The sequence below is a fragment of the Lottia gigantea genome, assembly GCF_000327385.1.
Source record: "Lottia gigantea unplaced genomic scaffold LOTGIsca_144, whole genome shotgun sequence".
NCBI lineage: Eukaryota > Metazoa > Mollusca > Gastropoda > Lottiidae > Lottia > Lottia gigantea.
Window position 1 is genome coordinate 474,811 of NW_008707688.1, and position 14,374 is coordinate 489,184.

At 34.4% G+C, this 14,374-nt stretch overlaps 3 protein-coding genes across 3 annotated transcripts; 2 read left to right on the forward strand and 1 right to left on the reverse strand.

Moving 5' to 3' along the window:
• On the reverse strand, nt 1-1,809 carry LOTGIDRAFT_53767 (hypothetical protein; the record flags this gene model as incomplete). The annotated part of the gene is made up of 2 exons (XM_009050101.1): nt 1-1,176; nt 1,228-1,809. Coding segments are annotated over 2 exons (1,758 nt in total), but the record flags the coding sequence as incomplete, so codon positions are not given.
• A 6,972-nt stretch (nt 1,810-8,781) lies between these two features.
• LOTGIDRAFT_140156 (hypothetical protein) lies at nt 8,782-9,204 on the forward strand (the record flags this gene model as incomplete). The annotated part of the gene is made up of 1 exon (XM_009050102.1): nt 8,782-9,204. The coding sequence occupies one exon, from the start codon at nt 8,782-8,784 to the stop codon at nt 9,202-9,204; it is 423 nt and encodes a 140-aa protein (XP_009048350.1).
• Nucleotides 9,205-11,101: 1,897 nt separating this feature from the next.
• On the forward strand, nt 11,102-13,899 carry LOTGIDRAFT_238400 (hypothetical protein). Its single transcript, XM_009050103.1, has 6 exons — nt 11,102-11,142; nt 11,644-11,735; nt 11,924-11,998; nt 12,429-13,016; nt 13,252-13,296; nt 13,533-13,899. Exons 3-6 carry the CDS (start codon nt 11,929-11,931, stop codon nt 13,733-13,735), a joined length of 906 nt encoding a protein of 301 aa, XP_009048351.1. The 5' UTR covers nt 11,102-11,142; nt 11,644-11,735; nt 11,924-11,928; the 3' UTR covers nt 13,736-13,899.
• Nucleotides 13,900-14,374: the final 475 nt, after the last annotated feature.

Consider the following 14,374-nt stretch of genomic DNA (forward strand, 5'->3'; position numbering starts at 1 on the left):
AATTAAGCCTCTCCTCTTTTTATAGTCTTCAAGATTCAATGATCTTCGAGGAGTAATATCACGAACAGGTTGAGGTGCCCGACTAGCCATTACCATAGTTGGGTTGGTTGCTGGTACATCAAGATCAAGTTTAATGTCGAAGTCATGTACTGCAAACACATCTTCAATGTCTTTCTTGTCACTGGATTTGGAAGTAGACTGACTTCTGTCGGACACAAGATCATCTAAGGAAGTTAACTCTCCTAGAACAGGTGCTGGCATCAAAGAACCAGCTTTTTCTGCTGCTGTATTACCAACTTTCGTTGGAACGGCCATTTCAGGAAATTTACCACTGGCTTTAGTTACTAGAGTAGGACGACACTGTCTTCTGGTGAAAGGATCAGCAGCAGCAATTTTAGCAGCTGCTACCTCTACTTTGAAAGCTTTTTCAGCTGCTATGATATTATTTTGACGATTTCTTTGATTGATAAAACTAATAGAATTAATAGTGCTTGTTCTTTTACGATCTAATTTGGTAGCTCGATCTTCCAATTCTTCCAGTTCCTGTTTAGCTGAATTCACTGCTGCTTGGTTCCCAGCAATTTCAGCTTGTTCTTTCTGTTTCATAAGTTGAGTCTTCTTGAGGGCATAATTATGAGGATTTTTACGAAACCGCTGTTTCTCTGCCACAATAGTTTTAATATCTTCATCTTTGAATTGGAAGCTTCCAACATTTTTTATTTCTAGCAGTTTCTTTTCAATCTCATCAACTGTAGGTAACTGAGAACCATTTAGCATTACAGCTTCTTTCCATTTATCAAATTCAGTATCTGTAAAATCCTGATTGGAGACAAATTCTAATCGATAAACTCTTTCAGCGGCTCCATGTCTGAGTTTCAATCCTTTATTTGTTCTGGTGGTTCCTAATTGATAAATCTTAGCTGTTTCAACTACATCAATGATCTCAGCAACCCTGTAAATGGCTCTTCCATCATGATTTCCAATACCAATCCTAACAAAAGCACCGACCACAGTCTTTTTAAAGTACGGCATGTGACACCATTTTTCCATTTTATGTCTTGAAAGTCTGATTTTACAGATTTCCTCCTTTTTAGATACTGGTACAACTTTTTTAGGTTTGTAATCATCATCTGAATAGTCTGAAGATCTCTCACTAGCATCTGAATCAGAGTCATCCTGTATTCTTTGATTTTCTTTCTCTTCTCTCTTCTTCTCACTTTCATCAACATTATCATCATCATCATCTTCATCATCATCATCACTATAAATCTCACTGATTTTCAATGTTTTCTTTTGTTTTTCTTTTACTTTTTCTTCCTTATTTTTCTTTTCTTCTCTTTGCAATCTGAGCAATTCCAAAGCTGAGGTTTTCTTACTGTCTTTTTTACTTTCTATATCCTTCCGTCTTTCCTTACTTCGATCACTGACTGATTTTAATTGATATGGTGAATCACTAGAACCTGAACTCTTTGATTTCTTGTTTTTCTCCTTTTTCTTGGCTTTTTTCAGTTTCTTTTCGATTTCAAAGCGAGTTTTCAACACAGCTCTTCTTTCCATTCGATTAAACAGTTCCTGTTCTCTTTCCTTTTCAGTCATTTGTTCCAACATTTTTTTATCTTCTTCATCTCCTATCAAGTTTTCATCATAGCCATCAACAAATTTCTCATCATCCGAACCAGATTCATCTCCAGATGCTGAACCACTACCAGAATCTGAAACTTCACCTTCTTCAGGTTCTGATGCACTTTTTTCTTTTTCAGCTTCACTATCTGATGAACTTATCGCAGTGGATCTCCGTGTTTTTTTCACTTGCTTTGGTTTCTTCTTTTTAGCTTTGCCATTTGCAGTCCATTCCTCATCACTATTGGAGGTTTCAGAATCACTGTCATCTTTGGCTGCTGGCTCCGGAGATGCACTTTTTTCTTTTTCAGCATTTGGTTTCTTTCGTTTGGCAAGAGCTCGAAGACCTTCATCTAAATCTGAACCACTGTCACTGTCATCTGATGATGAATCTGAATCTATCATGGGAGCAACCTTCTTTCTTTTAGACATTCTGATCTGAAAATAGTCCAATGAAATCAACTGAAAAAATACATCATCTAATTTGATAATTCCAGAAAACATCCAACATGGTGAATACAATGGATATAAAAGATATTTTACTTTACTGAAATGAGTCAATCAAACCTTTAGCAAAGGCTCAGAGCAAAAAGAAACTCATCTCTTATTTTTAGTGTTTAGTACAATGACAAATGCATTATTAATTCATTTCCAAAATATTTTATCATTGATAATTGTTTTTTGGGTATTTTTTTCCATTAGAATGCAAAGTTGTTGTGTTTTATTGAAACTTTAATTTTAGGTTCAAATAAGTTAAAAAAAAACAAACTTTCCCTATGTGAACAGAGCACAGATAATGTTTGGCATAAATCTATAAAATATCAGAAATAGATATCCACACACAGTCTAGAAAAGAAAAATCAATGAAGATACCAAAATTGGCCCTTATTTGGCAATTTGTGAGATCTTTTTTTCAAATGATTAGATTTAGGAAATGTAGGATAGTTTTACAATGCCTTGGTCCAAAAATGGATATGAATATTCAAATTTCAACGATGAGCTATGAACACATTGATTAGCTGAAAAATACCTAAGGTACTATTGGTCAAAAAGAATGGCACCTGTCCCTTTAAAAGTGCACCTGTTAAAGGGACAGTTCGCCATTTTTGACCAATCATACTTTAATCTCAGAAACAGTATTTTTTAGCTTCGCTAATCAGTAAAAGTGTTCACAGCTCACCATCACAATTTTAGCCTTCAAATCCATGTCTGTCCAGAATATCCACGTACGAATGTTAAAATGACGACTGGTTATTTTAAGATACTCTGTGATATATAGATAGTGAGTAAAATTTCTAGTTTGAGATATTTTTGAAGGAATTATCCGATTTTTTAACATTTCGTGTACTTCAAAAGACTATTTACATATTTTCAAGACTCAAATCAACCCCCCAAAATGGCGCAGCTGCACCTATAACTTGCTTCTTCAATAGAGAACAAAGTTTCATCCCATTTTTTTCCATTTAATTCTAGACATATTTTATGTGAAACTATAAAAATACATCATTTTTTTCGTACTATTTTATGTTATATACATGTATTTGGATGATGTCATAACTATTGTAGCTATGGGTCATAGACATATTTTATACAGTAAATAAATCATTATTATCATCATTACTATTATTAAAACTCAAATAAAGGACTGACTTAAGATCCTTCAAAGATAAAATGTTCTTCCATTTATCACTCAGTCCAATATAACGAAAGAGTCTTTATCAATGATTTTAAAGAGACAGTACTTTGATCAAAAAATTGACAAAATAATAACTATTATGTTTTGGAGAAATTTCTATTATCTGTTGTTAAATTTTCTGCTAGATCTATTTGTTTGAAATTATTTTCTGGTTAAAGTTTTTCAGTCAAAGCTGTGAATATTGTACAGTCATACTTTATCATTAAAAATATTTTTTTTCTTGAAGGAGTACTCTAAATCCATGTTCAACTGTCATTTTGTAAATTAATTAAACCATCAAATTAGATAATAAAATCTTGGGAACCCCATACAGTACCGGTACTTTAAAAAAAAAAAAATTCAAATCTTGATTTGAAAATTGAATTGACAAAAGTAAAATCTGGAGTAAGCCATATTTTCAGAATTACATTAAATTAAAAAGGATACTTGTTCTATGTAAGACAAGATTAGGGCAAAGAAAAAAAATTGTTAAGTAGTGCCACAGAGAATATCTTTGATAATGGCATAAGTATTTTCAAGAAGGACAAAAAACATTTCAATCTTTCAACCTAAGTTATAAAATTTAAGTTACAGGGCACATGAAAACTGGGGGCTGAGAAAAACTCATTACTTATTTCCATCAATGCAGCAAAGGAATTCAATTAATTTCAACACCACCAGGGGCAGTATGTTGAAATTAATATCATTCACTTGACTTGTGAAGTATGTTTGGTTCATGATTATGTTCAAAGACTGATGATGGTCTTGGACGGTAAATTGAGGGCCTGAGTCATGGACTTGATATGGCTTAACAACATAAACTATATCGAGAACTGTATAGCATTGTGATCATATTCATTATGTTGATGAGCACTGAGGGATTTGATTTGGTCTTCGGTGATTGAATTATTTACATTTTCATGGCTTGTTTATGTTACATTAAGGTTAAGTAAATTTTCACCTTATTGTCTGACAAAGGGTAAGCTCACAAATTAGGTCAAATTTCAAGAATTTGATAAAATTTGCGCTTACAATGAAGTTTAGTTTAACTTCCTTTCATTTCCGGCTACTTTGCATACTCGATTAACAAGTCTTAACTTACATTACCGATTTTTTGGTCCCTTAAAAGATTAGATAACAAAGACTACATTGTATCAAAATTACCTCCATACAAGAAGAATGCAAAAGAGGAAAAGACAATCCAGTGAGAAAAATCATCGATTATTCCCCTTTGACCATACCGCCCATCATACAATAAAAACTAACTTTTTCATAATTGAAACTATAACGAAGCGATGAAAACAATATTGCCACATTTTAAGCATATTTGTACACGATAATAAGTATGCAATGGGAAGAAACTATGATCACTTCCTGGTTCAAAAAAAAGGCGATGATGTAGGCTATTTAACCCTCGACATTCTAGTAATTAAACATATCTGTACGAGATACTAATGTACACACAGCCAACTGAGAGTAAAAGATATAATAGGATTACGCACAAAATATTTCATTGAATTTATTTATGACCTTAAATATGCGGACTATATCCGCATATCTTTTGAGTAAAATCTCAATCACATGACAGTTTCCTCATGTACTGATTGATTCATATATAGAGCCGTATCCGTATGCAAAATTTCCGTTAAAAGAGTAATAAATTTTACCTGAAAATATTTCTTAAATGTGCTATTTTGCATCTAGGCCTACGTATCAAACTGAATTTGTTTTAAAGCGCTTAATTAAAAACGTGTACTAATAGCAGCTTAAACTATAATTCTGGTGTTGGGAATTATAAAGACTCGATATTTTTAGATGAAACTTTCAGAACAATTACAGATATAGTTTACTTAAATCCGTAATTTTTCTTACAACTACCTAAAACCATAACAACCTTAAAAAGTTTACGTAAACCATTTAATTAGTTTTGGCGTTAAAAAGTTTTTTTTTTTAGTTAAAACCTCAGATGCGTTAAGGGACAAGCCATATTTTCAGAAAATACAGATTATCAAGGACACTTGTCTTTAAGATACGTTAAGGTTCCACCAAGAAAATGTATATGGTAGAAAATACTATCTGGCCTTGACCATAATTCAATTTAATTTCAGATCGTGCAAAAGCCGCTTAAGTCAAAGATTTAAAGAACAGTCTAAAAACCGTATAGATATTTAAGTTCTCTTTTTAAATCGATTGAAAAAATAAATTACAATGTCTCAAAATGAGATCGCTGTTGTAACCCTGAAAAGGAAAGAATATTATACAAAGTTATTGATGCTTGCCCTTTTATTTATTTTATAGCTCTTTGTAAAATTGTTTAGACAATGTACAATATTATACATAAGCTTAATGGGTTAGGCTGTTGACTTAATTTTTTTCTCTAATATTTGAATAATTTTAAAAATCAAATTAATCGGATTTATGTAGGATAAAGGTTATCTGGACGAGTCTATAATTATGTAATTACAGTATGGTTTATGTACAATCAGAGTGCATGTATCATTGTTAGGATACGGATTAGAAGTAAGTTTAACCTTGTATTTTCCGATTTAAAAGTGAATATTTAAAAGTGACTGAAAATGCTCCTATTATTGGATATTTGTGAAGTTATCTAATTCGAAAGAATTAGCATATAGGATGGGGGCTTACCTTGTAAAGATAAAGAAGTGTTAGTGTTGTGTTTGGTGGTATCTGCCAAAATAGATATGGATCCATTAAGGGTACTCCCTAACTGACATATAAATAAAAGGAATTGTAAAGAGGTTTTCTAAAACAAAATTACTTGTATCAGTAGCATCAATTTGCATCATTGCACCAGGTGTCTGTGGTTTCTGTAATTCCACTAGAGGGCTGATCAAAAATTGGAATGGTACAAATTGATGCTATCAGTGTCCCCGATACACATGTATTTTTTTTTTAGAAAAATCCCTTTAAAGTGCGTCTATGCCATCAGAAACAGAATCGTGCACAAAGTGCACACATGGCTTGACACATTCACACTGTGTGACATCAATATGAAAAACTAACAAGGAAAACAGTTACTTGTTATTTACGAAAATTTAGTATTTGTGAGGTGTATTGTTATTTTGGTAAACCGCAACTGAGCACCAAGAAAAAACCACCAAGTTTGGTTTACACCCATAGAATATATAATGATTTGGTGTATGTACATCATATAAGGTCATGTTTTGGAGAAATCTCGAAGTTTCAAGTAGGTAATCAGAAGAATGAGTCTTTATTTTCAAAAAATATGTTTTACCCTTTTTACCATTATTGTTTTAAGAAACTTGTATGTTTATCTTTTTTTGCAGTTAAGATGAATTCAAGGTTTTGTGGAGAAATGGTACTGTTTCTAATATTTTGTTTAGTTCCAAACATCATGGCTGCTGGTCCAGCTCTTGGTGAGGCATATTAACACAAGTTTCGAATAGTAATATGTACAGGCTTTGAGATAGTTTCAGGCAAAGTGATAAAACATTCTCTGAAAATTGAATAAGTTAGAAAAGAAGTCGTTGATTGAAGGTCATACAATGACGAAATCGTCATTCCATCGCACAGTGGTAACTTTCCAAATTGGAGATTATTGCCAAATATCTCGCATTGCATATAATTTAAGCTAGTGTAAATGGCATGCAGTAAGAGAATGAGACAAACTATACCACCATCACATCATCACAATGTCAAGCTTTGATGAACTTTGTACTTATACCTTGACTGCAATGTCTGCAATAACCACCTATCTGGTTTCATGGAAGATTGTAAATGGAGCGATTTGATTGGACTGTACACTAGCGAATACGGCCAATCAAATAGAAAATCTGCGAACACAAAGCCACAATGTTACAGCATTTCACTCGAGGGCTCTTATTTGCTGTATTCGCTAGTGTACAATCCATCATTCCATGCATTCCATGATACGATATAAGATGCAGTCAAGGTATAAGTACGAAGTTCGTAATAGTTTGACATTGTGAAGGTGGCACCAACATACTGTAGCCTATTAATAATGAAGATTCTTTTCAGATTGTAATGGCGAAGCAGATGTTGTACTAGCTATACCAGCATCTCGAACACAAGTACCACAAAGTGAATTTGATCTGTATGAAGATTTCTTGATAGACATGGTGAATTATTATACCGTCAAGAAGGACAGAACCAATGTAGGTTTAATAATTTATGGAAGCGAACCAATGGTCATGAACGGATTGATGCCGAGCTTGAATAAAAGAGACATTTTTACTAGGATATCTCTTATGGCACAGCGCGAGCTATATCACTTTATGGCCGAGGGATCCAATGTAGTCAAAGCTATGGATTCTATCATCAAGCTACATACAGATAGTAAACGCAAGGTTCCCAAAATTGGAGTCATCTTAACTTATGGATCCGATGATTTATCTGGAATCACCAATATGGCTATACGAGGTGCCGTGATGAAGGCTGGTGAACGAGCTCGGGCAGCAGGAATCACCATGTTTGCGGTAACAGCCGGTGGATCTGTACCTGGATTCGAACACATAGCTATGGATAAATGTCGACTTTTTAGCTTAGGAACCAACAGTAATCTACACAAATTGTTGCCTTACATTGCTAGTGGTACTTGCTACGGTAAGGAACTCTCTTGATTTCTACCAAGTACTCAATTAATTCTCTTCATAAGGTTAAGTTATTAAATTGGGGCTCAAATTACCTTTATCTGATCTTTTGAAATTTGAAAGCAACCTACGATGTTGGTATTATTACCTTTGCAGACAGACTAATTCAATTTCATCCAGATCATTTCGAGGTACCTGTGTCCTAAAGAACGTCACTTTCATACTATCGTACATCAATTGTCAGTACATTCTAATGATTCAATTTCAGCCTTTGATGGAAACGTTAAATCGACACCGACCAAATGTTTTCCAGGTAAGCTAACAAGAAAATGGTGGTCTCTATATCTTTTCTTTGAGTACTTAAAACCAAAGTTTCTGCGTGCCTTCATCTGCATGAATAATGTGGCCCACATTCCTTTGATAGGTTGTTTGTCAACTCGGTCGAACATTGGATGTTTGATTTCTGTTATTATTCTGAAATACTGCATCTTCACTAGTCACATTGTCAAATTATTACGACTCCTTATATTAGACGGAGTAGGTAAAATAGGTCAAAATTGTGAAGAGTGTGTACTGTAGTAAACCAGATGACTGTTGGTGGGCAAAACCGCTCCAAGTGATCTTCATCATATCACTTTCAAATTTTTTTTTATCATATTATGGTACTAGACTGGCTTGTGGCCCTCCTGGCAAATTTTGTCTCCCCTGCTCGCCCCCCTCAACTAATGTTTCCTAGAAACGCCACTGTTTTTGTGGTGATCTCTTTGTAAAACGGGATAGTCAAATGCAAATCAGCCGCAGGTTGACTCAACCTTTGCAGCATGTCTTTTCTTTTGTGGTATAAATTATCATTTTCTTTTTTCAGTTGTGTTGAAAAGGAAACCACTTCACCTTATGAAATGTCCTCCACCCACTTCCGGTTTCTTCCCAGACAAAAATAACTGCGCCTATTTTCTACAATGTACATCAAATAAACGGTACAGAACAAGGTGTCCAGGTGGAACTCTTTTTGACGAACATATTAAAAGATGTAACCACAAAGAGTTTGTGACGTGCTGGAGTAAGATCAAATGTCCTCATCCAATGGGACTCTTCAGTCACCCACATGATTGTGGAAAGTACCTGAACTGTTTTGCTAATATACCTTACGTACAGTCGTGTCCAGCCGGGTTACATTTTAATATGGCTATGGGTTATTGTGATTTTCCAAGTAACGCCATGTGTGCCACTGGTGGAAATAAAGGACATGGCAACAAAGGACATGGCAAGACACACAAGAAACTGTTGTTTGATTTGAAAACTTTATTTGGGATATAAATAAATATAAATACTATATATTACGGTGATTGTGTATAACACCTTTATCATCGGTTACAGCTGCTCGAACGTACTGTACTAAAACAACTTATTCAGGTGTGTGCATAGTCATCACAAGGAAGAGTGGGGAGGGGTGCTTAGATCGACTGTCACAGCAGTTTATCAGATCCGTCTCAGACACTTTACGTTTGTTTGGCTGCTAACAAGTACAATCAACAATCCAATATCCTGACCGCTTAGGTACAAAGTTTGATGGAACATGAGCAACTGATGGCAGCTGGTGAAACAGACTTTGTGCGCTCAGGTCAAATGAATCCAGCGATTGATCTAATTTACACAGATGCCGTCAGTTGCAAAAAGTCATTGGGATTCCCGTTGCTATCAAATTCTGCCAATCACAACGATGGTGAATTTGATATAAATTTTGGCAATAGTTTATATGGATAGATTCCATGGGCAGTTATAATTCAAAATAAGCTTTGTATGTGTATCAGAGACACCCCTCTACCATTCCCATTCCTTAATTATTTTTTTTATATCGCTCTATGTATGCATATCCATAATCGTTTCTGAAGATTTTTCATTAGTTTGGCTATCAATTTATATGAAGAGAGAATAGCCCACAAATAATTAACTTTGTGTACTGGGAACAATTTACATACACGATACAACAAATATATCGCCTTCAATAAATATTTGCTTGGGCTATTAACAGTAAGATGTTTTATAGTCAAGTATCTTATATAATAAACCGAATATCATAAATTAGAGATATTGCTTTCATGTTCCATGTAATCATTTCTGAAGGTTTTACACACACACGTACGTTACACACACACACACACGGAACGCCAGACCATAGTTTCTGTACAGCAAGAATTAAACACTGGATCATATAAGACGTTATACTAATACAGTTATCAAACATAGAAAAGTTTCAATATCCAAAACTGATGTATCATAGATCCCGAAAAATAGAATGTTCCGGATCGTGCACCTTGTTTACTTGTAGTGTAGTATAAAGTTTACACAGTTTAAGTGCACGAAAATAAGTATATAAATCAAAAAACAACAAAAAAGTGTAAGACCTCACATTAGGCAATATAAGACAAGATCCTGTTAGTATAAAACACATCCTAAAATATAAGCCCCTTTTCTGTTATGATAAAGTTGAGTGCATATCGTTCAATATATAGTTACTATATATTTGTTAAAATTCCCCATATTGAGCTTGGTCAAAAGAAAGATTTTATTAGGCTGTCTTTCAACAAACAAAGTCATCTCGCTATATTTCATTTGAAAGAGCTCATTTTTAATTATACTCATATCATTTTCCCAGTTAAAATCCAACGACCAGTTTCCCTTGTACCTGTTAGCCTGGAGGTCATTTCTAGATTCCAGATACAAACCCTCTTGAATCTACACAATGTCAAACTTCGTCTTATACCTTGACTGCAAAAGCCACCTTTCTTGTATCACGGAAGTCTGTAAACGAAGCGATTTGGTTAGGTAGTAATTGGTGAATACAACCAAATATAATGTTTACTGTCTTTCTGTCGACTGCTCGAATTGGCTATTCTCTAGCGTACAATCCATACGCGCATTGCATGATACAAGTAAGTTGACTATTGCAGCCAAGGTATAAGACGAAGTTCTTATAGCTTGACATTGTGAAGTTGATTTAAAACTGGGTTAAATTACTTTATGATTTCTATCTCTGATCATGCCAATATAAAAGGAAGAATCCCCTTGTAAACAAAACACTTATTTTGACCAATCCTTTCGATGCTCATGATTTACCACACACCTCGTCATAGTGACGTTTTAAAGTAATTATTCAATACACGGATGTAATGTTGAAATATAAGCAAGAGACATTTATTTATAAAAGTAGGTCTAAGTGTGTAGTTACTTACAACAGACGAGGACGCTAAAAAGGTAAGATCATATGAAGCTAATACATCAAATCTTCCGTGGTCTTTCCTGTCATCTGTACTGCTGACCCTAGAAACATAACAATTTCTGATATGCAGTGGTTAAGCATTAAAGATGGGTTTCTTTATTTTCTAGTGTCAAATTAAGCAAACTATTTGATTGTCTCTCATGAATTATCATGTATTCTTAATCATAATATTATGTTTTTATTGCATATGATTAAGAGTTTTAACCTATCATAAATGAGACTTTTTGACCTTTCTTGATCGGTCACTCATTGGAAATCTGCTGGTAATATCCTTCTACTGTGAATTAATTCTGGACAAACTGATATTTTCCAAGTCATTAGAACAACTCTACTTTCTAGTCATATAAGTATTAGCATTTTCATTTCCATAAATGAAAATTTGAGAACCCATCTTTAAGATACAATTTTTGTCATCAATGTATAAGGTTCTCTTCCATTCTAGCACAAATTTCCACACTATCTTTTGCACTTTACAGGGTTAAGAATTCATTTGCTGTAATATTTGGAATTTTGGACAGGGTCTTGCACTTACAAAAAATTATTTTCGGGTGAAACGACCATACGGTAGGTAGGTAAGGTTAAGTATTAGGGAGAGAGAGGGTTAAGAATTTGAGGTTAGCAAGATAAAGACCAATAAGTCTCGATGTAGCCTTTGAAAATTATTCTTACTACCACCTTTACTGTATTTATATATAAATCACACGTGAATGACATCCAGGTAAATGAGATATAATTGAATTATGTTTGGTCCTTCAGACATAATGTTGAAACAAACGAAGTTCTCGGTGGTTCTGGTTGTGGCAGCTGTTTTAACGGGAGTTAAAGCTCTTGGTACGTATAAGTTCTTAAGTCTATAAACTGACTAAATAATAAAATAAATAGTAATTTCTTATTGGAGATAAGCAATGACATCCGATTTTTTACTTTGTGTGTATTCCTTAAAGCCTTAGCCCCACATGAAAATTAGGAATCTGGTATGGTCTGAGATAGAGAAATGTATAAAAGTTTTATGATGGATAGCGACACAATTCTAGATAATGAAGCAATCCCATTATAATTTGCAACGGACTCGATTCTTCAAAAGTATGCTTAATATTAGGCGACTTGGGCATCACAACCATATCTGTGGAACTAGATAGGGCATTAGTCGGGCCACAGAGAATGGTAATCTATCGTGCGATACCGATTAGGGTAGTTCGACGGAGGGTGTTATATAAAGATGATGGAACTAGTTTCTAAATTAACGATTTTTACTTCACAGATTGTAATGGACAAGCCGATATTGTTATTGCTGTACCTGGCTCAAAACAAATTGTTCCCCAGGGAGAGTTTATCCTACTGGAAGATTTTCTCATCAATCTGATCAATTATTACACCATCTCACCAGTTCATACCAATGTTGGACTTGTATTGTATGGTTCAGAACCACACGTCATCAACAGATTAACAACAGACCAGGAGAAAAGAGACGTCAATACCAAAGTGTCCATGTTGGCCCAAAGAGAACTTTATTATGACATGGATACTGGATTAAATGTCGTTAAAGCAATGGATGCCATTATTGACCTCCACGCATCCAGCACACGTCCAGCAGCTGCAAAGATTGGAATTATCATGACCTTTGGTGGTGAAGATTTATCTGCAGACAATGAACAGGATTTACGAAATGTCTTTACAGCTGCTGGACAACGAGCTGCTGCAGCTGGTATTCATATGTTCGCAGTATCATCCAATGGAGGATCACCTGGGTTTGAGTTTCTGGGTAAAGATAGGTGTAGCTTGTTTAGTTTGGGATCTTATACTGGTTTAGGCTCTCTGTTGGAATATTTGGCTAGTGCTACATGTTACGGTAGGTATATAGTAGAACTGAAATTGCATCGACTAATGATTAAGTTGTCCTTTTACCATAAGACCTTTTGCACCCGATCAACATCATCCGCTCAGACAGAATCATAGGTATCCTATAATAGAATAGAATATCTTTGCTGAGCATGATCAATTTTCAATTTATATAAAACATGCCACATAGTTGCGGTATTGGTCCCTGTAAATAACGTTTCATGACTGATTTGTTTTCTTTCCAGTAACTGATACCACAGTGACTCCAATTCCAGGCAATTGTTTTCCTGGTAAGTGTATAAAAAATCTTTCCATCATCTTGAATACTTTGTTTCTACGTGAAGCTGACTCGGCACAGAGCACTATCAGATAGATCCATAGGACTTTGACCTTGAAATCTCTGAGCAGGAAATTTCATCTTAACAAAACATCCAATTCTTACTTCCACTGTTAGTTTTTCTCAAGGTTTATCCTACTACCATCTGTTGATAGATTATCTTTTGAACCAAATTTTGTTATATTTTAGAAATAAAGCCCAAAGTTCCAATTTCCACCATGACCTGTCCACCACCAACTTCCGGTTATTATGCAGATAAAAATAACTGTGCATACTTCATCAGATGTACCCAAAATGGTCGCATCAGACAGAGATGTGCAGGGGGAACCCTTTATGATATGAATATTGAAAGATGTAATCTTGCGCCAGTTTCAAAGTGTTATGAAAAGTAAAGAATCGTCTTTGTGTCAAGAGCTTTGTGAATTCTAAGCATTATTTTGCGTCTTTGTAATTTAATCTTTATGACGTCTAATTCTTTTGTGTTCATTTTTGTTGTTTTATTTTGATGAAAATTTTATGATTTTAAAAGTCTAATAAATATATTTTCTTTGATGTTCGAAATTTTTTTTTTTACTAGACCTCCCCTTTAAAGTTAACGGGTTTACAGTCACCATCAGACAAACGTGCCCAACCTTTGTGGTCAAAACATACCAAAGGCAACCGTTTTTTTATGCAAAAAATTTCCTAGGTGAAGCGATATCATGTCCTGTTTCTGATGGATTGGAAAATAATAAAGGGAGTGATTCAAGATGTCATGTTTATATCATGTCATAAGTAACTCTAATGATTTATGCCATAAATGAAATTTATTACTTCCTGGATTGAATAGAGGTTTTCATAAAAAATATGTGTATCGGGGTCATTGATATCATCAATTTTCACCATTCCTATTTTCAATCAGGCGCCTGTCGTTTCAATCTTTGATAACTTTGTCCAATAATTTTTCGTTAAAACTGATCCTTGTCTGATAGCTATTTATCAAAACTGATCCTTGTTTGATAACTATGCATCAAAGCTGATCTGTGTCTTTT